Here is a 23794-nt window from a genome sequence, read left to right as displayed (position 1 = left end):
CGTCGCCGCCATTACGTCGCTACGCACGCCGCTCCTATTGGATGACGGGACGGCGTGCGCGACGACGTCATGACGACGAAGGAGAGCGCCGGCCATGCAGGGGATCCTGGGACAGAGCAGACACCGAAGATGCAGGTAAGGTCCCTCCTGGTGCAGCCGGGTTAGTGTCACTTTCGCTTCAGACACGGCGGTCAGCTTTGATCGCTGCGTCTGAAGGGTTAATACAGGGCATCACCGCGATTGGTGATGTCCTGTATCAGCCGCGGGTCCCGGCCGTTGATGGCAGCAGGGACCGCCACGATAGGACAGGGTTTTGGTGTGTATTCGCCGTATAAGGCGCACCAACTCCCCCTCCCCCCCCCCCCCCCCCCCCCCCCCAAGGGTGGTGGTTACCCCCACCAAATCTAAACTTAACCTAAGAAATGTATTTAAGAGCTTCTAGTATCTGTACATGGACCTAAATAACATTTTGTTCAAGGTTGTCTGTAAGCATAGGTGAAAATAGCTCCAAATGCTTTAGCAAACTCTGATTGGTGGGAGGAAAAAATTAAAATCAAAGAATTTGAAGCACATTTGAGCGGATAAATCTCTAGCCCACATTTCACACTGCAGTACCATGCAGAGAGTGCCCTTAAATAAATGCTTAGCCTTCTGCAGTCCTCATTAACGTGTACCTCTTCCCCTGAGCGAGCTGGAGAACCTCAGGATTCTTATTAGAAACGTAAGCTGCATCCTCTATCGGAGTGCATTATTGGCTAATTATTGATCTTCCTGCCGCCCCTACTCTTCCTCTTATGGAAACCTGGCAGCCAGGAGAAATGAAAACTAAAATGGCATTTGTATTTTATTTAAAAAAAGCATATGCTATATAGTGTTCCTGACATGGACAGAGGTGTCAGCAAAGAGCACTGTGGTCGGACAGAACGAAATTCAAAAAGAAAAGAACTTCCCCTGTAGCATACAGCAGCTGATAAGTACTGGAAGGATTAAGGTTTTTATATAGAGGTAATTTACAAATCTGTAACTTTCTGGCACCAGTTGATTTAAAAAAAAATAAAAAATGTTTGCCAGACAAACACTAACTCCTTAAAGGAAATTTACTCCAGTGGAAATTTAGGAAGTCATTCAGATAAGCGTGATCTTAATTTTAAAAATGTGAGTGAATGGGTGTGAATATACAGTCGGGGTAAGAATATTGTACACTGAGGGGAGTGTATGCCTAATACACACACCCTGACTGCATAATCCATTAATCCCACCCATCATCTGGTCACATTTGTAAAATTAAATTCAGACCCATCTGACCCATATATATCTTTAAAAATATAAACCCACATATTTTGGGAATGGAAAATATAAAAAAAAAACTGTAAAAAAAACAAAAAAAAAAAACAAGTGTGTTATCAGGGTACCCTAAGGTATTTAATGATATTGCAGTCTAATTTTTGGGGGGTTGGCCACATCTCCTCTTTAAGCGCTGTGCTGTGGTTGCCAGGTTAATGGAGTTAGCGGAAAAGAGGACTGCCCAGTGCTATACATTTGTTTGATAATTGAATTACTCCCCTTAGTTTTGATAGTTGTCCTCATGAAACCTGTTGCTAGGGTAATCACACAATGTCATATCAGACTGTAGACTTGAAGAATTGAGTGTGCACTCACCGATCAGATATGAGTGTGGCAAATGCTGCATCTTTGGCTCGAATGCTCCACGACAGTGCTGAACCCAAACGTCTATTGCTCATGGCTTGCATAGCCATGGTTTTACAGATACTGCGGACTGAAAATGAGAAAACATGTTTACCCCTAACACTTAAAACTTCACTAACAAAGTTGTCTTTCCAGCCATCGTTCTTTTGAGGGTCAAAATGTTAAACCATGATACCTGATGGTAAAAACAACATGTACAGAGACAATACAAATTGAATGATTGAGAATTTAACAGAAAGGTTTCATAAAGAAACATTTTCTCAGATAGAGGCGGACCCCTATTTTTAATATTCAGGGACTCTATAGTAACAGGGACTGTTCCCCAGGACTGGCGCATAGCAAACGTGGTGCCAATATTTAAAAAGGGGACAAAAGGTGACCCTGGGAATTATAGGCCTGTTAGTTTAACCTCTGTTGTATGTAAATTGTTTGAGGGTTTCCTAAGAGATGCTATTTTGGAGTACCGTATATACTCGAGTATAAGCCGAGTTTTTCAGCACGATTTTTCGTGCTGAAAACACCCCCCTCGGCTTATACTCGAGTGAACTCCCCCACCCGCAGTGGTCTTCAACCTGCGGACTTCCAGAGGTTTCAAAACTACATCTCCCAGCAAGCCCGGGCAGCCATCGGCTGTCCGGGCTTGCTGGGAGTTGTAGTTTTGAAACCTCCGGAGGTCCGCAGGTTGAAGACCACTGCGGCCTTCAACATCATCCAGCCCCCTCTCACCCCCTTTAGTTCTGAGTACTCACCTCCGCTCGGCGCTGGTCCGGTCCTGCAGGGCTGTCCGGAGAGGAGGTGGTCCGGTGAGGAGGTGGTCCGGGCTGCTATCTTCACCGGGGAGGCCTCTTCTAAGCGCTTCGGGCCCGGCCTCAGAATAGTCACGTTGCCGTGACAACGACGCAGAGGTGCGTTCATTGCCAACGTACTTATGCGTCATTGTCAAGGCAACGCCTCTATTCCGGGCCGGAAGCGCGGAGAAGAGGCGCCCCCGGTGAAGATAGCAGCCCGGACCACCTCCTCTCCGGACAGCCCTGCAGGACCGGACCAGCGCCGAGCGGAGGTGAGTACTCAGAACTAAAGGGGGTGAGAGGGGGCTGGATGATGTTGAAGGCCGCAGTGGTCTTCAACCTGCGGACCTCCGGAGGTTTCAAAACTACAACTCCCAGCAAGCCCGGACAGCCGATGGCTGCCCGGGCTTGCTGGGAGTTGTAGTTTTGAAACCTCTGGAGGTCCGCATGTTGAAGGCCGCAGTGGTCTTCAACCTGCGGACCTCCGGAGGTTTCAAAACTACAACTCCCAGCAAGCCCGGACAGCCGATGGCTGCCCGGGCTTGCTGGGAGTTGTAGTTTTGAAACCTCTGGAGGTCCGCATGTTGAAGGCCGCAGTGGTCTTCAACCTGCGGACCTCCGGAGGTTTCAAAACTACAACTCCCAGCAAGCCCGGACAGCCGATGGCTGCCCGGGCTTGCTGGGAGTTGTAGTTTTGAAACCTCTGGAGGTCCGCATGTTGAAGGCCGCAGTGGTCTTCAACCTGCGGACCTCCGGAGGTTTCAAAACTACAACTCCCAGCAAGCCCGGACAGCCGATGGCTGCCCGGGCTTGCTGGGAGTTGTAGTTTTGAAACCTCTGGAGGTCCGCAGGTTGAAGACCACTGAGGGCGAATGATGAGAAGAGGATGATGAAGGGGGGGGGGGTGTGGGGATGATGAAGGGGGGTGGGGATGATGAAGGGGGGGGGTGTGGGATGATTACAAGGGGATGATGAAGGGGGGATGTGTGGGATGATAAGGGGATGTGTGGGATGATGACAAGGGGATGATGAAGGGGGGATGTGTGGGATGATAAGGGGATGTGTGGGATGATGACAAGGGGATGATGAAGGGGGGATGTGTGGGATGATAAGGGGATGTGTGGGATGATGACAAGGGGATGATGAAGGGGGGATGTGTGGGATGATAAGGGGATGTGTGGGATGATGACAAGGGGATGATGAAGGGGGGGATGTGTGGGATGATAAGGGGATGTGTGGGATGATGACAAGGGGATGATGAAGGGGGGATGTGTGGGATAAGGGGATGTGTGGGATGATGACAAGGGGATGATGAAGGGGGGATGTGTGGGATGATGACAAGGGGATGATGAAGGGGGGATGTGTGGGATGATAAGGGGATGATGAAGGGGGGATGTGTGGGATGATAAAGGGATGTGTGGGATGATGACAAGGGGATGATGAAGGGGGGGATGTGTGGGATGATGACAAGGGGATGATGATGAGGATGTTAATGACGGGTCTGGATGATGACAGGGGGGGGATGAGGTATTTCCCACCCTAGGCTTATACTCGAGTCAATAACTTTTCCTGGGATTTTGGGTTGAAATTAGGGGTCTCGGCTTATACTCGGGTCGGCTTATACTCGAGTATATACGGTATATTGATAAAAATAAATGTATGACCCTGTATCAGCATGGCTTTATGAGGGATCGGTCCTGTCAAACTAACCTGATCAGCTTTTACGAGGAGGTGAGCTCCAGACTGGACCAGGGGCAATCGCTGGATGTCGTATATCTTTTTCCAAAGCATTTGATACAGTTCCACATAAAAGGTTGGTGCATAAAATGAGAAGGATGGGGCTGGGGGAGAATGTGTGTAAGTGGGTAAGTAACTGGCTCAGCGATAGGAAACAGAGGGTGGTTATTAATGGTACTTATTCTGATTGGGTGACTGTTACTAGTGGGGTACCACAGGGGTCAGTCTTTGGTCCTGTTCTATTTAATATATTCATTAATTACCTTGTAGAGGGGTTGAATAGTAAAGTATCAATCTTTGCAGATGATATTAAACTCTGTAAAGCGGTAAACACAATAGAGGACAGTGCACTGTTACAAATGGATCTGGACAGGTTGGAGGTTTGGGCTGAGAAGTGGCAGATGTGGTTCAACACTGATAAATGTAAGGTAATGCATATGGGGAGGAAAAATCCGAGCTGGGATTATGTATTACATGGGAGAACACCTGGGACGACTAAGGTGGAAAAGGACTTAGGGGTCTTAGTTAACAGTAAATTTAGCTGTAGTGACCAGTGTCTGGCAGCTGCTGCCAAAGCTAATAAAATCATGGGATGCATCAATAGGGGCATAGATGCCCACGACAAGGAAATAATTCTACTGCTGTACAAATCACTAGTCAGACCACACATAGAATACTGTGTACAGTACTGGGCACCAGTGTACAAGATAGATATAGTGGAGCTGGAGAGAGTTCAAAGACGGGCAACCAGGGTACTACGGGGAATGGGAGGACTACAGTACCCAGAAAGATTATCAGAATTGGGGTTATTTAGTTTAGAAAAAAGAAGGCTTAGGGGAGACCTAATGACTATGTATAAATATATCAGGGAGCCGTACAGAGATCTCTCCCATGATCTATTTATACCCAGGACTGTATATATAACAAGGGGGCATCCTCAACATCTAGAGGAAAGAAGGTTTCTACACCAGCACAGATGGGGGTTCTTTACTGTAAGAGCAGTGAGACTGTGGAATTCTCTGCCTGAGGAGGTGGTCAAGGTGAACTCTGAAAGAGTTCAAAAGAGGACTGGATGCATTTTTGGAGAATAACAACATAGCTGGTTATGTATACTAGATTTATAGGGACAGAACATTGATCCAGGGATTTATTCTGACTGCCATATTTGGAGTCGGGAAATAATTTTTACCTCTAGTATGAGGGTTTTTGCCTTTCTCTGGATCAACTCAACTCAGTAAGGACTTATTAGGGATATAGGTTGAACTTGATGGACTCTGGTCTTTTTTCAACCTTGTGAACTATGTTACTAGAGATATATATATATTTATATTTCAATGTTTCTTACACTTGCTTGTACTTTTGATTTATGCAAAGTTTGTTAAATCAACAGAGACCCTTTGAATACTTTCTTCCCACACCTTGTTCAGTCATTTGCCGCTGCTCACAGATACGCAGTGCCTTTAAAGCTTTCCTCTCAGTGCTCAAAGAAATCCTCTCCATGTGAAGCTCAAGGTAAACTCGACCAAGTTCAGGACAGTAATCTAAATAATCAACTCCAAGCTGCCAAAGGCTGTAAAAAAAAATACCTCATGTAAATAACTTTTAAGTGGTAAAAGAAAAAAAATTATGAACAAAGCTACAAAGTGAAGACATAATCATGATTCCATTTTGTCTTACAGCAACACAGGGAATACAAATGGGTTAACTTTTACCCCATCCTGTCAGGTAGAACAATTTAACCACCCTGGAATACCTGCTGTATGAATGTGGAGGTGATATCCCATCCACCATATGGAGCTGTCTGCGGTTCTCTGTTTTTGGCTTAGTACTGCTTAATTGCTGCTATTGGTGCATCGGTACAGACGGACAAATAGCAGGGATCTGGCAGGGGTCTCCTTCCCCCTCTCCTCCGTCACTTCACAGTGTGAAGCGATCGATGGTGAGTGGGCCCCATCGGAGGAGGCCACCCGTGGGCACTCAGCTGCGCTCCGATCCTGGGTTAACCCTGTAGATGCTGTGGTCACTGTGACCACAGCATCTATAAGGGTAACAGAGGGAGTGAGCTCCCTCAGTCACGAACAGCTTTCTCCAAAGTGAAAGCCGAGCGCCGATGGTTGCCATTGCAACCGGAGGCCTGACACTGGCCTCCGTTGTTATAACATGAGCGATCAGTCCCCACCTAAGGTAGAGACTGATCTATCCTATGCCCGTCAGTACTGACAGACATAGGCATAATTCAATGGATTAGATGTGTATTCCTTTGAATTATGTGTATAATAGTAAAAAAGTGTGAAAAGTGAAAAAAGTGAAAAAATATTTAAAAAAATAATAAATTATATATATAATACACCCCCCCCAAAATAGTCCCCCCAAATAAAAAAAAATTATAATAAAAGTTACAGCTCACAGAATATGGTGACTTACAAACGTGATTAAAAAAAAAAGTTTTTATGCCATAACTGAACTAAAATATTTAAAAAAGTATATAAATTTGGTATCGCCGTAATCGTATCAACCTGGAGTGTAACGTTAACATGTCTTTTTTTTTTACCCCATGACAAACTACCTAAAAAAAATAAAAAACAACCTCAGAATAGATTTTTTATGTACCCCATAATTGTACCAATGAAAGTGTCAACTTGTCCCAAAAATATTTTTTGCACCCCAAGGCTCCTGCAATTTTATATGATGCCAACAAAATATCCTAAACTATAAGGATGCCCCATAATCCACACAGCACACCTTCATGCCTGGGGCCTATGTGCCTGAGACTCGTAGCGCACAAAGGCCACCTACGGGATATTTCTAAGTATGTCAGAATTCGGGGAATAAATCTTGAGTTGTTTCTATTTGTCATCACCTACTTGTGACAGAAAAAAAATGGTTAAAATGAAAAATCTGCAAAAAAATAAAATGTTAAAACTCCGGCCTCCACTTGTCGTACGAGCGGAAAATGTAAAATCTAGAAAAATGTAATTTCTTTTTTTACGCAATTTTTAAAAAATAAAAAACGCTAAATATATCAATCAAACTTTACTTTACGTACAATGTGTCACGAAAAAAAATCTCAGAATCGCTTTCATAAGTAAAAGCGTTCCACAGTCATTACCGCATAAGTGAACGCATGTCAGGAATTTGAAAATTTGCCTTGGTCATTTAGGTCAAAACAGGCTAAGGAGTAAAGGAGCTCATGGGCAGCTGCCGCCAAGGCTGGGATGTATCAAAAGAGGCTTGGGACAGGAACATCGTTTTGCCTCTATAAATCATTACTCAGATCACTTATGAAGTAATGGGTCCAATTTTGGCCACCTGTAGAAGGACATTGCTGAACTGGAGAGGGTACAGAGAAAGCGACAAAGGTAATTAGTGCTATGGGAGGATTACAGGACCAAGACAGGTTATCAGGCTTGGGGTTATTTAGTTTGGTAAAAAGACGTCTTAGTGGAGATTTAATAAAAGCAGTGCAAAAATATGAATGGGTAACCATGATTGGGGGGGGGGGGGGGGGGGCATCCTCTACATTTAGAAGAAAAGGTTTTACCATCATCACAGATGGGAGACTTATTCTTATTTTGCCATTTTGGAGTCAGAAAAGAAATGTTCTCTCATGGAGCAATCGGCATCAGCCTCATGGGAGGTTTTTGTCTTCCACTAAATCAACACAGTAGCGTTTTAGATTGAACTTGATGGACTCTTGTCTTTTTTGGTTATTGCTTTACTGTCCCATATGTATTCCCTAAGGTACCATAGGATTTACTTGCACTTACGGCAGCTAATAATAATAATAATAATGATAATTACTCCCCCTAATAAACCTAATTCTAATGGGTCTAATGGGTCTATTTAGTTTAGAGTACTTTAGTATGTTGCAAATTAACCTTGTTCTTCTACCTGGCAGGAGGAGGTTAAAGGCGTATTCCAGGAAAAAACTTTTTTTAATATATATATATAAACTGGCTCCAGAAAGTTAAACAGATTTGTAAACTACTTCTATAAAAAAAATCTTAACTTCAGCAGCTCATAAGTACTGAAAGGATTAAGGTTGTTCTTTTCTGTCTAAGTGCTCTCTGATGACACCTGTCTCGGGAAACGCCCAGTTTAGAAGCAAATCCCCATAGCAAACCTCTTCTAAACTGGGCGTTTCCCGAGACAGGTGTCATCAGAGAGGACTGAAAAGAACAACCTTAACTTCAGAAGCTCATAAGTACTGAAAGGATTAAGATTTTTTTAATAGATGTAATTTACAAATCTGTTTAACTTTCTGGAGCCAGTTGATATATAAAACATTTTTTTTTCCCTGGATAACCCCTTTAATATTAACCCATTTGTATCTGCTGCCTTCAGACTTTTTTGGTAAGTAAATTTAAGCGTGTAAGGAAAATAAACAGCGACTAAAACAGATTGATTGTTGAGCATCATACCTATGATGAGAGAAGAGACCAGATGCATACTCTAGTAGTAAATGTTCTCGCATGTTCGTTCCAAAACTAGAATGTAACAAAACAGAATAGATGTACAATAGATATAGATGAAACTTGAAAACATTTTGCAAATCAGTCTTTAACAGGTTGACACTTATCAGGATGTTCTGTATCTCCTAGGTCAGGCATAGGCAACCTTCAGCACTGCAGTTGTTTTGAACTACGTTTCCCATGATGCTTTGGCAGTATTTTGACTGTAAGAGCATCATGGGAGATGTATTCTAAAACATCTGCAGTGCCAAAGGTTGCCTATGCCTGACCTAGGGCATCAGGTGACTAAACGCATGGGAAACTTTAGGCCATGTTCACACAGCTGAAAATGTGCAGAATGTCTTCCCGGAAAACATGGGCAGACAACTTCACATATTTGAGAAATCGGCGAGCGCTTGGACCGCTCAGAAATGTGTTGTCTCATAGACGGCAATGCATTTCCAAGCAGAATCCACAGAAAGAATAGACAGGTCCTCCAGGGTGTCCTCCGTCTGCACAGTGCAGCAGAATCCCATTAAAATCAATGGGAATCTGCTACATCGGAATGTCAGTGCAGAATTTTGCCAGAATATTTTGCACAGACATGTCGCAGAGTGAACATAGCCTTATGTTTCTGAAAAACAGTATAGTAGAGATCTTGTAGAAAACACAAACGTCCTAAATTAGATAAGCAGCACTCCATGTTAACTTGAAAAAAGTGATTCTTTATTCACCCATCAGGTTACAGAAAAAAAAACTATGTTTCAGTTTCTCAAAGCTTGAGAAAGGTTTCATAGAGAAACCAAATTGCAGCTTTTTGCTTTCTGTAACGTGATGGGTGAATAAAGAATCCCTTTTTTAAAGTTCACATGTAGTGCTGCTTTTCAAATTTTGGACATTTGTGGGGCACGGAGTCAAGCTTAGAATCGACAGAGCACCCGATTGGACCTGGAATCTATACTGGTGCTGGTTTTCTTCACTTATATTGCACGGACTTGTAGAAAACACAGGGGTTAATTTCCTGCTAATAAATGGCTGCGTACCGTATATACTTGAGTATAAGCCGAGTTTTTCAGCACGATTTTTCGTGCTGAAAACACCCCCCTCGGCTTATACTCGAGTGAACTCTCCACCCGCAGTGGTCTTCAACCTGCGGACCTCCAGAGGTTTCAAAACTACAACTCCCAGCAAGCCCGGGCAGCCATCGGCTGTCCGGGCTTGCTGGGAGTTGTAGTTTTGAAACCTCCGGAGGTCCGCAGGTTGAAGACCACTGCGGCCTTCGACATCATCCAGCCCCCTCTCACCCCCTTTAGTTCTGTACAGTACTCACCTCCACTCGGCGCTGGTCCGGTGCTGCAGGACTGTCCGGTGAGGAGGTCGTCCGGTGGGATAGTGGTTCCGGGCTGCTATCTTCACCGGGGAGGCCTCTTCTAAGCGCTTCGGGGACGGCCCCAGAATAGTCACGTTGCCTTGACAACGACGCAGAGGTACGTTCATTGCCAACGTACTTCTGCGTCATCGTCAAGGCAATGCCTCTATTCTGGGCCCGAAGCGCGGAGAAGAGGCGCCCCCAGTGAAGATAGCAGCCCGTAACCACTATCCCACCGGACGACCTCCTCTCCAGACAGTCCTGCAGCACCGGACCAGCGCCGAGCGGAGGTGAGTACTGTACAGAAAGGATGATGAAGGGGGGGGTGTGGGATGATGACAAGAGGATGATGAAGGGGGGGGGGGGTGTGGGATGATGACAAGGGGATGATGAAGGGGGGGGTGTGGGATGATGACAAGGGGATGATGAAGGGGGGGGTGTGGGATGATGACAAGGGGATGATGAAGGGGGGGGTGTGGGATGATGACAAGGGGATGATGAAGGGGGGGTGTGGGATGATTACAAGGGGATGATGAAGGGGGTGGGGATGATGACAAGGGGATGATGAAGGGGGGTGTGTGGGATGATGATGAAGGGGGTGGGGATGATGACAAGGGGATGATGACAGGTGATGATGATGAGGGTCTGGATGATGACAGGCGGTGATGATGATGAGGATGTTAATGACGGGGGTCTGGATGATGACAGGGGGGGGGTGATGTATTTTCCACCCTAGGCTTATACTCGAGTCAATAACTTTTCCTGGGATTTTGGGTTGAAATTAGGGGTCTCGGCTTATACTCGGGTCAGCTTATACTCGAGTATATACGGTATATGGGGCGGTATGAGGGCTCATTTTTTGCGCCATGATTTGTAGTCTTTATCAGTACAACTTTTGCTTAGGTTTTACTTTTTATAAAAAAAAATTTGGAATAAAATGTGACAAAAAAGCAGCAATTTGGGACTTTTTTTTTACGTTTACGCTGTTCCCCGTACGGGATAATTAGCAATATATTTTAATAGTTCTAAATATATATTTAATAGTTCCAAATGTGTATTCATTGTTTATTTTACGCTTTTTTGGGGGCAAAATGGGAAAAACGGACGTTTTACTTTCTTATTGGGGATTTTTCAAATTTTTTTTACTTAATTTTTTTACTTTATTTTTTAAAACTTTAATAGTCCCCATAGTGGACTATTTATAGCAAACCTTTGATTGCTAATACTTTTCAGTGCTATGTATAGGACACAGCACTGATCAGTATTATCTGTGATCTTTTGCTCTGGTCTGCTCGATCGCAGACCAGAGCAGAAGACCCCGGGAGACAGCCGGAGCCAGGTGAGGGGACCTCCGGCTGCCATGCCGGATGATCGGATCCCCGAGGCAGCGCTGCGGGCGATCCGATCATCCATTCAAAGTACTGCACTGCCACAGATGCCGCAATTTGTATTAATCACGGCATCTGAGGGGTTAATGGCGAACATCCGCGCGATCGCGGATGTCCGCCATTACCGGCAGGTCCCTGGCTGCTAATAGCAGCCGGGACCTGCCGCGCATGACGCGAGCACCGCTCCGGTGCTCGCAATCATGGCGGCGTGTAAATGTATGTCATGGTGTATCAAGTACCACGGCACCATGACGTACATTTAGGTCCATTGTCCTAAAGGGGTTAAAAAATATGGTTGTTTTTTCAGAGACAGCTACATACCTGTCCTCAGGTTACGTCTAGTAATTGTAGCTCCGCGAAAATTTTTTTTTAAATTTATGGGGCTTACCTTTAGTACCACACAAGCAGCCATGTTTTATTTTTAAACTTGCATAGCCATTTAAATTAGCTGAGCTGCATGGCCAATTCAGCATGAAAAGTGCTGTGCTTTGATATACTTTGAAAAGGCTGTAGAACTCCTACCCCCTATAATCATACATTCATGACTAAGGTCAGGATGCAAATATCGTAAACACATTATATACAGTTTCTGAAAATAGTCATCCTACCAACCAAAAATGCTTCTGCCCCCCCCCCCCCCCCCAATCAATCAATCATTAGCTCTTACTATAGGTTGTGAGATTGAAAGAGCTGACAATGATCAAGCAGGTCGGTCAGATGAGCCACAAACCACCAGTTATTTGTCACAATACTGCAAAACATAAAAGTGGCAAAAAATTGAATTAAACAAATGGTACTCAGAATTAACATTGTTGAGAGGCAAGGATGTGATTTAGTGGGTTACCTGAATTCCTTAATAACTTGATGTATATCAAGCTCAAAAGCTGCAAGCAGAACATTGTCCAGTGGCTCAGAACTGCTGTCTCCAGCGTAAAAAACGTCCAGTGAAGACTGTGGATAGAAGAACAGAGGCCCAAGTGTAAGAAAGTAGGAGAAGCCCTGAGAGTAAGGCCCGGTTCACACTACGGAATTTCCGAACTGAATTCTGCTTCTGGAATTAGATTGGAAATTCTGTTGCCTGATGGTGAATGGGTTTTCAGTTTCCTCACTCACACTGTGGAATTTTTTTGGCTGGAGATTCTGAGCGCAACCTGAGCGCGATATCAGTTTTCTTTATTTTCATGACTATGAAAATTGTAGATTCACACTGAAGGCATCAAAACTATGAATTAACACATGTGGAATTATAGACATAACAAAAAAGTGTGAAACAACTGAAAATATGTCATATTCTAGGTTCTAGCCACCTTTTGCTTTGATTACTGCTTTGCACACTCGTTCTCTTGATGAGCTTCAAGAGGTAGTCACCTGAAATGGTCTTCCAACAGTCTTGAAGGAGTTCCCAGAGATGCTAAGCACTTGTTGGCCCTTTTGCCTTCACTCTGTGGTCCAGCTCACCCCAAACCATCTCGATTGGGTTCCGGTCCGGTGACTGTGGAGGCCAGGTCATCTGGCGCAGCACCCCATCACTCTCCTTCTTGGTCAAATAGCCCTTACACAGCCTGGAGGTGTGTTTGGGGTCATCGTCCTGATGAAAAATAAATGATGGTCCAACTAAACGCAAACCGGATGGAATAGCATGCCGCTGCAAGATGCTGTGGTAGCCATGCTGGTTCAGTATGCCTTCAATTTTGTATAAATCCCCAACAGTGTCACCAACAAAGCACCACCACACCACCACACCTCCTCCACCACACCAGCACACCTGTGAAGTGAAAACCATTTCAGGTGACTACCTCTTGAAGCTCAACGAGAGAATGCCAAGAGTGTGCAAAGCAGTAATCAAAGCAAAAGATGGCTACTTGGAAGAACCTAGAATATGACATATTTTCAGTTGTTTCACACTTTATGTATATAATTCCACATGTGTTAATTCATAGTTTTGATGCCTTCAGTGTGAATCTACAATTTTCATAGTCATGAAAATAAAGAAAACTCTGAATGAGAAGGTGTGTCTAAACTTTTGGTCTGTACTATTATTTATATATATATTCTTTTTACACAGCGCAAGAAGAGAAAATATGACAGATTTTACATTTGCTAACATTACAGGCTGTACACTTCTGTGCTGATTGCTTTGCTTAAAGTCTCATATAAAACTTTCCTTTTTACTTCAATACATTATCTAAAGATTGTATCTAACCTGAGCATAGGAGTGGATTTCTGCCAGGGTGACCGTAGGATGTGTAAAGAGCAGCTGTGATACAAGGAAATGATACCAAGTGCCCATCAGCTCTTTCTTCTCAAGTAAAGTATCTTCAGCTCCAAGTAAAACCTATTAGTAAGTCAAGAAGATCAATACCTTGGTGATCATAAAACCCAAGTGCACCAGTCCCATATTACAAATAAAATATAACATGAGTAACAGGTGTCCACGTTGCACAAAAGACATGACAATAAAAACATCTTTACTGTTCACTGGCTTCAAAAATCTTGTTCCATACACTCTACTATTTCATTCTGACTTAAAAGAGAGGAACCTTTGTTAAAAGGGAATGTGTTGCCAAGATTTTTTTTGCTGATTAGCAAAAGGTACTGAGACCTGTTCTTTTTTGCCAATATGTTTTTTTATTTTCTGCTTACAATTTTTTTAAATTCTTTTTTGTACATTTTATGGGGGCTGACAACCTGAGATGTTCATAACCGCATTTAGGGATATGCTTTACAGCAGGAACCATAGACAGCAACAGAAAGGACTTGTCCCATTCAGATGAATTAGAGACCTTTTTAGAGGTCACACTACATGGAGAATGGGTGCTGATCTTTGCTGTGATTGGTTGGGATTCAGTGTTCTCTCTGGAGACCGTTATATCTTTCACTTTGCTCTGAAAAGAAAGGCATTACTGGGAAATTATCTTTATATAAAAACTAAGCAGGGACTTCCTGCTCTGTAATTATAAAATCTAGATTGCAAAATAAAAAAATATTAAAAATAAATAAATAAATATCACAAAAAAATTGTTAAAAAATATGTTTAACATAAAAACCTGATTTAGACAACAGAAGAAGCACGAATTTCCAGCTGAAAAGCAGCGGTAAAACTAACATTATTTGTGCAATTAAGTCAGTATATCAAACAGTTGGGCTAGGTTTACACTGCGGAATCTTAGAAAATTTCCACCCGGAGATTCAGAGTGCGGCCAGATCAGACTAAATGAGTCGGCGCTAGGACTGCGCGGACATTGCAGTCTCCAATAGACTGCAATGTTTTCCGTGAGTATTTCCGCCTGAAGAACGAGCAACACCATTCTTCAGGTGGAAATTTTAAAGCAGATTTTCTGTTCACAAATTCCGCTTCACGAATTCCGAAGTGTGAATAATGAATAAAAAAAATAAAACAAATAAACCCTTACAGTAGATTTTAGTAATCGGAATTTCTTCATGCAATTTCAAAGGGGAATTGCAGGCGGAAATTCAGTAGTGTGAACCTAGCCTTAGAGGTTTCGGTCACATGGACCTTAGAAATAGATCTGATTGTAACAGACCTCCTGCTGACTTAAAATCAAATGAACACGCCATGTCATCTGACCAGGAGAGCTAGAAAAAAAAAAAACACCAGCATATAAAGCCTTTTTTAGCTAAACCACAGAACAGTAAGATATACCATAACACTGAGAACACCAGTCGCCAAATGTATAAATTTTAATTATTAGTACAAAAAATTGTTAAAAACATTAGTAAAAAGACAGAAAATAGAGATATGGCACTAAGATTACAGGTACAGAAGATGAGATGATAGTAATAGTATGCACACAATGGTTAAGGACAAGTAGATAAGTCACAAGATACTGAAAAAAATTTCACAAAAGCCACAGGAATATCAAAGAGAACCAGGACTAAAAGACTGGCTAGGCAAAAAGTGACACAGTGAAACATGAGCAAACATTACCTACACAAAAGAGACATAACTCAAAAAGATAGGAGCAAAACAATAATACCTACAGACAGAACATATCACATAACCTGCTACATAAACTGTAAAACTATGAATTTACACGTCACATGCAATATCTGTCAATTACAATATATTGGACATACAAGCAATACACTAAAAACCCTGTTTAGTCGTCATTTTAGAGAGATACATGTGGGAGATGCGACAGGGTTGTCAGTGTCTGGGATAGAAGGACATTACCAACAAAAAGGTAGGAGCATTAAAGGGGTATTCCAGGAAAAAACTTTTTTTTATATATGTACTTATGAGCTTCTGAAGTTAAGCTTGTTCTTTTCTGTCTAAGTGCTCTCTGATGACGTGTCTCGGGAAACGCTCAGTATAGAAGCAAATTCCCATAGCAAACCTCTTCTAAACTGGACGGTTCCCGAGACACGTCAGAGATTACTTAGACAGAAAAGAACCACCTAAACTTCAGAAGCTCATAAGTACTGAAAGGATTAAGATTTTTTTAATAGAAGTAATTTACAAATCTGTTTAACTTTCTGGAGCCAGTTGATATATAAAAAAAAGTTTTTTCCTGGATAACCCCTTTAAACAAAAACTCATTAACCCTGAAACATTGGATATTCACGATCGGGACACTGAAACCTTCAGGTCTGGATTCAAAACCTGATCTTATCCTGACTTACTACTTACATTTTATATTAATGAAAAAAGAAAAATGGAGGCGAGGACACCCCTTCCCACACAGCAGCAGAATAATCCCATCAGTAAGTTAATGCACTTACTTCACCAAGGGGAGCAAGTGTCCGTAGCGCCCCCCACGTGCCGGCAAGCTTTCTGTCCCACTTTCGTTCCTCAGGCCGTTTCCTTGGGAGTTATTCCTTTCTCTTCTTTTTTCTCTTGTTTTGCTCTGTCTTTTTCTGAAGAAAGTTATCACGAAGGCTTCGCTTGTTATAACAAGTGAAGCCTTCGTGATAACTTTTTTCAAAAAAAGATCACATTTATTGCACATAAAATAAGGGAAAATATAAACTACATATAAAAAGTTCTGACGCGTTGCGGAGTTACCTCCTTCCTCAGGGAATGACATACACCAAACAATGCTCCTATTTGAACTCCAGTTCACCACTGTTACCTGAAATGACATATGAATGGAAAAACACACTTCTAAATTACTATATCCGATGTTAAAATTATAAATAGCTCACACTCGTTCTAACATTTCATTAAAACCTTTTGGAGATAAAGTATCCAGTTTAAATCTAAAAGCTCTCTTCTACCCACCCTCCCCCTTTCTCTTTGCCCCTTCTTTTCCCTCTCTGCTCTTCCTTTTCCATTGACCGTACTAACGCTTTCTACTCTCCCTCCAGTTCCTCTCCACTGTGGCCTTATGGCCGCCATGAAGTGCCTCTCATGGAATGTCTGAGGCCTTGGATGTCCACGTAAGCGCTCCCTTGTATATGCCACGATCCTTAAGTACAACTCTTTGCTTGTTTGCCTGCACGAGATGCACTTGGTTGCCGGACTCTACCCGTTGGTTGTCTCGCCCCTGGGTGCAATGGTCTATGCATTCATGTCACACCTCCCATTCCAGGGGAGTGTCGATCCTAGTACACAAGTCGCTGAGGTGGGAGGTGCGTCATTCACAGGTAGATCCAGAGGGTAGGTTTGTTTTTCTTTCCTGCCTAATGGATTGTGTCCCTCATGTCATACTTTGTGTTTATGTCCCCCCTGGGGATCTATATGTGGCCCATCAAGCGGCTGTATACGCTGCATCTTTTTCCTGGGGCAAAGGTCCTCTGTATGGGAGACTTTAATAATATTCTCGACCCAGCTTTGGACAGGAGGGGATTGGGTGCACTGCCCCCGTCCTCACCCCTAGTGGCGTTGATTCTGGAATTAGGGTGGCGGGACATCTACAGACACCTCTACCCAACTGCTCGCACGTACTCTTGTCAAGCAGCTAGCTATAACTCACTTTCACGCATTGACATGATGCTGTGTGATGTTTCTCTACTCCCCTTAGTGTCCTCTATTGCTTATGTGACGCGGGGGGTGTCTGATCATTCCCAGCTTCTCCTTACTTTGACACTTCCTGGTCCCCCTGGGATTCGGACCTGGTGGATGAACCCTTATTGGCTGTCCCTCTTTGGTCCTCATGACGGCATTCCTATACAACTGCAGATGTTCATGACTGATCATGGTGATTCTAGCGATCGCCTTGTTGTCTGGGAGACAGCCAAGGCGTTCTTACGACGTTGCTTGCAGTCAGCTATTTCCTTCATTAAACGGGAGGCGGTGAGGGAGGACGACCAACTGGGGGCGCAGTGTTCTTAGCTGGAGAACTGTTATGTGCAGGATCCCACTGAGCCCAACAAAGATGCCTGGTTTTTAGCCGGCCGTCAGTACCTCCACTGCCTTCAGGCTAAGGCTGCCCGTAAGCTGTTCTTTAACCTCTTAAGGACTCAGGGTTTTTCCGTTTTTGCACTTTCGTTTTTTCCTCCTTACCTTTAAAAAATCATAACCCTTTCAATTTTCCACCTAAAAATCCATATTATGGCTTATTTTTTGCGTCGCCAATTCTACTTTGCAGTGACATTAGTCATTTTACCCAAAAATGCACGGCGAAACGGAAAAAAAATAATAATTGTGCGACAAAATCGAAAAAAAAAACGCCATTTTGTAACTTTTGGGGGCTTCCGTTTCTACGCAGTGCATATTTCGGTAAAAATTACACCTTATTATTCTGTAGGTCCATCCGGTTAAAATGATACCCTACTTATATAGGTTTGATTTTGTCGCACTTCTGGAAAAAATCATAACTACATGCAGGAAAATTTATACGTTTAAAAATGTCATCTTCAGACCCCTATAACTTTTTTATTTTTCCACGTACAGGGCAGTATGAGGACTCATTTTTTGCGACGTGATCTGAAGTTTTTATTGGTATGATTTTTGTTTTGATCTGACTTTTTAATCACTTTTTATTCATTTTTTAATGTTATAAAAAGTTACCAAAATACGCTTTTTCTGAATTTTTTTGCGCGTACGCCATTGACCGTACGGCTTAATTAATGATATATTTTTATAGTTCGGACATTTACGCACGCGGCGATACCACATATGTTTATTTTTTTTTTTTTTTACACTGTTATTTTTCTTATGGGAAAAGGGGGGTGATTCAAACTTTTATTAGGGAAGGGGTTAAATGACCTTTATTAACACTTTTTTTTTACTTTTTTTTTTTTGCAGTGTTATAGGTCCCATAGGGACCTATAACACTGCACACACTGATCTCTCATCCTGATCACAGGCGTATATTAACACGCCTGTGATCAGCATTATCGACGCTTGACTGCTCCTGCCTGGATCTCAGGCACGGAGCAGTCATTCGTCGATCGGACACCGAGGAGGCAGGTAAGAGCCCTCCCGGTGTCCGATCAGCTGTTCGGGACGCCGCGATTTCACCGCGGCGGTCCCGAACAGCCCGACTGAGCAGCCGGGATACTTTCAGTTTCACTTTAGAAGCGGCGGTCAGCTTTGACCGCCGCTTCGAAAGGGTTAATACCGCACATCGCCGCGATCGGCGATGTGTGGTATTAGCCGCGGGTCCCGGCCGTTGATTAGCGCCGGGACCCACGCGATATGATGCGGGATCGCGGCGCGATCCCGCTTCATATCGCGGGAGCCGGCGCAGGACGTAAATATACGTCCTGCGTCGTTAAGGGGTTAACCGACAGGTGGCATTCGAACTGGGCAACCAGTCTAGCAAGCTACTGGCCCACCTCATACATCAAAACTCTGCTTCGCCGACTGTCTTGCAAATCCGGAGCCCGAATGGTTCAATTCTCACACCTAATTCACAGATCTCGGACAGATTTGTCTCTTTCTACACTGACTTGTACACTTCGATGGCTACCTACTCGGCCCAAGAGCTGTCCGCTTACCTAGACTCAATTACTTTTCCTAGGCTTTCTGCTGAGAGTGTGGCCTCTTTGGAATCTGACTTCACAATGGAGGAACTTGAAGATGCTCTGGGAGCCCTGGCGAGAGGAAAAAAATCGCCAGGTCCGGACAGCCTCCCGCTTGAAGCGTATCAGCAATATAGGGAGCAGCTGGCTCCCTGTTTGATGTCCATGTATAATGCAGCGTTTGCTGCCGGACATTTACCGGACTCTTTTTATGATACCTCCAATGTGGTTATACTGAAGTCAGATAAAGACCCGCTTGAGTGCACCTCATATAGACCTATATCTCTTTTAAACCTAGATTATAAGGTGCTCACTAAAATGCTTGCCCTTAGGCTCAACCGTGATATTGGAAATCATACACAAGGATCAGTCAGGCTTTATGCCAGGCTGCTCGACCTCAGATAATATCCGCAGGGTCCAGGTCTTGACACAGTTGGGGGTCGCCGGTGACCAGGATTGGGCCCTGACCTCCCTGGACACCGCTAAAGCCTTTGACTCTTGAGTGGTCTTACCTTCTTGGGGTTCTACAGAGGTTCGGGTTTGGACCCAACTTTGTCAAGTGGATCTCCATATTGTATAGTTCCCCGAGGGCTAGAATGTCGGTGAATGGAGTTCTCTCCTCGTATTTCCCACTCACCCGGGGAACGCGTCAGGGTTGCCCTCTCTCCCCCCTATTGTTCGCCATTGCTATTGAACCACTTGCTCTTCAAATTCGCCAACACCCTGGCTTTTCAGGTATTCGGGTTGGTGATCGGGAGGATAGGATAGGCCTGTACACCGATGATATGATTCTATTCCTGACCCACCTGAGCATCACGCTCCCACTTAGCATAAATGTCATTGACACTTTTGGTGTATACTCCGGCCTTAAAATTAACTGGAGCAAATCGTGTTTATGCCACTGCGGGACGGTGACTGGGGACAGCATATTCATGGTCTGAAGGTGGTTTATACCTTCAAATACTTGGGCATTGTTATAAATAGGACGTTTGGTGATGACCACTTGAACAATATACTACCTCTGCTTCCTTATGTATGAGAGAAGTTTAGAGTGTGGGCCGCCTTACCGCTCTCGGTTGCTGGCCGTATCAACTTAATTAAAATGGTGGTACTCCCCAAATGCCTTTATTTGCTGGAGAATGCCTCCGCACCGGTGCCTAAGTCCTTCTTTACACAACTCCATGCCCTCTTCTCCCCCTTTGTGTGGGGGGGGGTAACAGGTCCAAGCTTAAACTTTCTACACTGCAGAGATCCAGGCACAGGGGTGGCATGTCTCTACCGGACATGCACCTATATTACTTGGCAGATAAGCTGCGTTATCTCCGACACTGGGTCTCCTTGGACCCGCTCCCGAACAGTGAACATCATCTAGCCCACACTCTGCGTCTCCACCATTTATGGCCGGTATTGGAGGGGAAGACGGGCTTGGGGGGCTCATGGCTACCCTTACATAAATTGGCCCTGCAGGTTTGGATGGCTTCTAAGCGAGTCCTCGCCTTCTCGGGCACTATACTGGATAGACAGCTTTGGCATGATCCCTTATTACCGCATTTTTCGGATCTACTGGATCCTCGGTTTTGGAGATCTTGCGGGATCTACTCTATAGCTGATGTTCATGATGGTGCACATTTCAGAGACTTCCAACACTTTCAAGAGGCTCACAATGTTCCTCGTCAGTCCTTTTATCGTTTTCTTCAGCTCAGACATGCGTTCTCCATGCAGTTCCCTATATCGTCTGCCCCCTTTTCCCGGTATCAGATTATTGGGGTCTTTAAAAACACAGGGTACTAGAGGTCTGATCTCTGCTTTGTAACTGCCCTGCTGGGTGCCAAGATGGATAGAGAGCCCCTTTTGGTGGAATCCAGATGGAAATCCTCCATACGGGAGAGGAATGGGATGAAGCTATGTCTTCTCATTTGTCTGTTTCCCCCTCTATCAATAACCGCCTTATTCAATTGTACATATTTCACCAATCCTACCTCACGCCGGTTAGATTGGTCAAGATGGGCAGGAGACCTGATGCTTCCTGTCATAGATGTGGGGAGGAGAGTGCGGACTTTGTGCACATGATGTGGTCCTGCAGCTTTCTCAGCTCCTATTGGGATGAGGTTGTACGATTTGTTAGTTCTTTGCATCAATGTCCTGTGCCCTTTTCCCTTAAGACTTGCCTTTGGGAATTCTAGATAAAGAACACTGGTCCCCTTTCGAAATGACGTTCCTCAGGGAAGTGCTGTTCTTCGCTCGCAGGGCCATAGCCCTGCGTTGGATGGATCCGAGAACCCCCGAGTATATCAGGCTGGAAAGCTTTGGTTAATGCCTCAGTGAATTATGAGTATGTAGTATATAAACATCGTAAGAACCCCTCTAAGTTCTACAAAGTCTGGTCGGCGTGGTGCGCTTCTCCTCGGGCAAACTTCACAGCCTCCCGCTTTCTGGCTATTAGAGACCAATACACCCTCGTAATTCCCCTATTTTGCAGCACGGTCTGCCAGCCTATATGGTGGCAGTATCTGGCTATATATATTCGCCTGCACACCTTCCCTTTCCCTCTTCCCCCCCCCCTCTCCTCCTCCTTTTATCCTTCTTTTCCCCTCTCCCTTTTATTTCCTTCATTTTTCTTACCATCTCTCTCAAGCTAGTTGTCTTCTTCCTTCTCCCCCACCCTTTTTTTCTTTTCTTCCCCCCCCCCTTCTTCTATTTCCGGGGCTGTCCGGGCATTTGTTCAGTGATTGTCTTTTTGTCCTTACTTGTTTGTTTGTCTTGTCTTCTGTTTGTCATAGTTCCCACTGATAGTGGTTGGTTGATTCTATGTGTTTTTATTTTTTGTGCCTCTTTATTGCCGTGCTTTTCATTCTATGTAGACAACTCATTCAGAATTATCGCATGTCTATGTGTATTGTATTTCCCCTGCTTTTGACGTTGTTTATTTTTATTGCCTCTGTCTACTTATGCACATCACAATAAAGACAGTTTTTTTAAATATATATATAAAAGCTCTCTCTTGCACAATGTAGCAAACCTCCTCAGACTTTTTTTCTATTTGTTCTATCGGAATGACTGTTAGTAACTCAGGGTCCGCATTATGGGCTACTGTAAAATGCCGGGACACGCTATGCTTAGGATAGCGATGCCTAATATTGAATTTGTGGGATGTAATTCTGAGACTTCCTCCCCACATACTGAATTCTGCAGGGACATTCTAAAACAATTACATATTCAGTACTACAATCTAAATGAGATTTTATCTCTATAACTTCACCTGTGGATTTACTAGTCACTGATTTTACACCATGCTTTATATTTTTACACATCCCACATTTTTATTTACACATTTATGAACCCCCCTTTCTTGATTTTTACTATTCTTCACTTTATTTGATTTATTTATACATGGATAAGAAGGAGAAATCTGTTGGGCAATGGTTCTAGCTCTTCTGTAAATAAATCTTGGTTTACTACTATCTTCTAGTGCATCCTTCAAAAAGGGGTCATTTTCTAAAATATTTCAATGTTTATAAAAAATCTTTTCAATTTGTTTAGCATTTTGAGAAAAATGAGATAAAAGCGGTCACGATTTTCACTTTTTTGAATTTTCTGCTTCTTTCCTAATTTTAGATTTTCTATTTGTTCGTTTCTCTTAATATTATCCGCTTTTTGTTTCGCTCCTTTGATTACTTCCACTGGGTATTTAGTTTCTTTAAATCTTTCTTCTATTATTTTTGCTTGTGTTTCATAATTCGTTTGTTCTGAACAGTTTCTTCTTATTCTTGCTAGCTGTCAGAAGGGAATATTCACCTTTCAGCTTTTTAAGTGATCACTCGGATGCTGATCCACTCATTTGAAATGGGTTTGTGTGTGAAATGTATTATTCTTAACATAAATCTCTAAATCTAAGAAGTCTAAGAACTTTATACATGATATAAAATTACTATCTTCAATAAAAAGTTTTTCAAAGGCGTCCATGTACAAATTTGTAAAAAACTGGTGCGCATTTCAGGTCCATCGCTGTTCCTTTATGCTGTCTAAAATATTCCTCATAAAAACAAAAAAAACCGTTAATAAAAATTCTAAACTAATAAAAATGCTTTTTGTACATTAGGCATTAATAAATATTCCTTTAAAATATCTGCCACAACTCTCACACCCTTGTCTTGTGGTATATTCAAATATAATGAAAACATCTAGCGTAACCAACCACATATCATACGAATCTCGTAAGTAGAGGGGGAAGCAAAGTTACATACGGCTGAAGTATGCGGTCTATAAATTATCCTAGATGACTTGTCAACGAATCCACCCTTGCAATAATTGGTCTTCCCGGTGATTGTAGTGGATTTTTTTTCCGGTGGTTGAAGTGGATTTATTTTTTTTTGCAGTTGAGTAAAGAATGTTTTTATTAGTTTTTTTAAGGTTTTAAATGCTAAT

The 23794-nt window shown here is 43.3% G+C and overlaps 1 protein-coding gene across 2 annotated transcripts in view; it reads right to left on the bottom strand.

Moving 5' to 3' along the window:
- The window catches only part of NUP85 (nucleoporin 85), an 87174-nt gene that overhangs the window by 8707 nt on the left and 54673 nt on the right, over positions 1-23794 (bottom strand). For both annotated transcript variants that reach the window (XM_056550041.1, XM_056550042.1), the window contains 6 exons: positions 13644-13775; positions 12285-12391; positions 12108-12191; positions 8654-8719; positions 5651-5802; positions 1660-1777 (listed from right to left, as the gene is read on the bottom strand). In XM_056550041.1, the coding sequence (XP_056406016.1) occupies positions 1660-1777; positions 5651-5802; positions 8654-8719; positions 12108-12191; positions 12285-12391; positions 13644-13775 (659 nt within the window). The remainder of the gene's footprint in view (positions 1-1659; positions 1778-5650; positions 5803-8653; positions 8720-12107; positions 12192-12284; positions 12392-13643; positions 13776-23794) is intronic.

The sequence above is a fragment of the Hyla sarda genome, chromosome 13, assembly GCF_029499605.1.
Source record: "Hyla sarda isolate aHylSar1 chromosome 13, aHylSar1.hap1, whole genome shotgun sequence".
Taxonomy (NCBI): domain Eukaryota; kingdom Metazoa; phylum Chordata; class Amphibia; order Anura; family Hylidae; genus Hyla; species Hyla sarda.
Note: the sequence above shows the minus strand (reverse complement) of the source record. Positions and strands in the feature narration are given on the sequence as shown.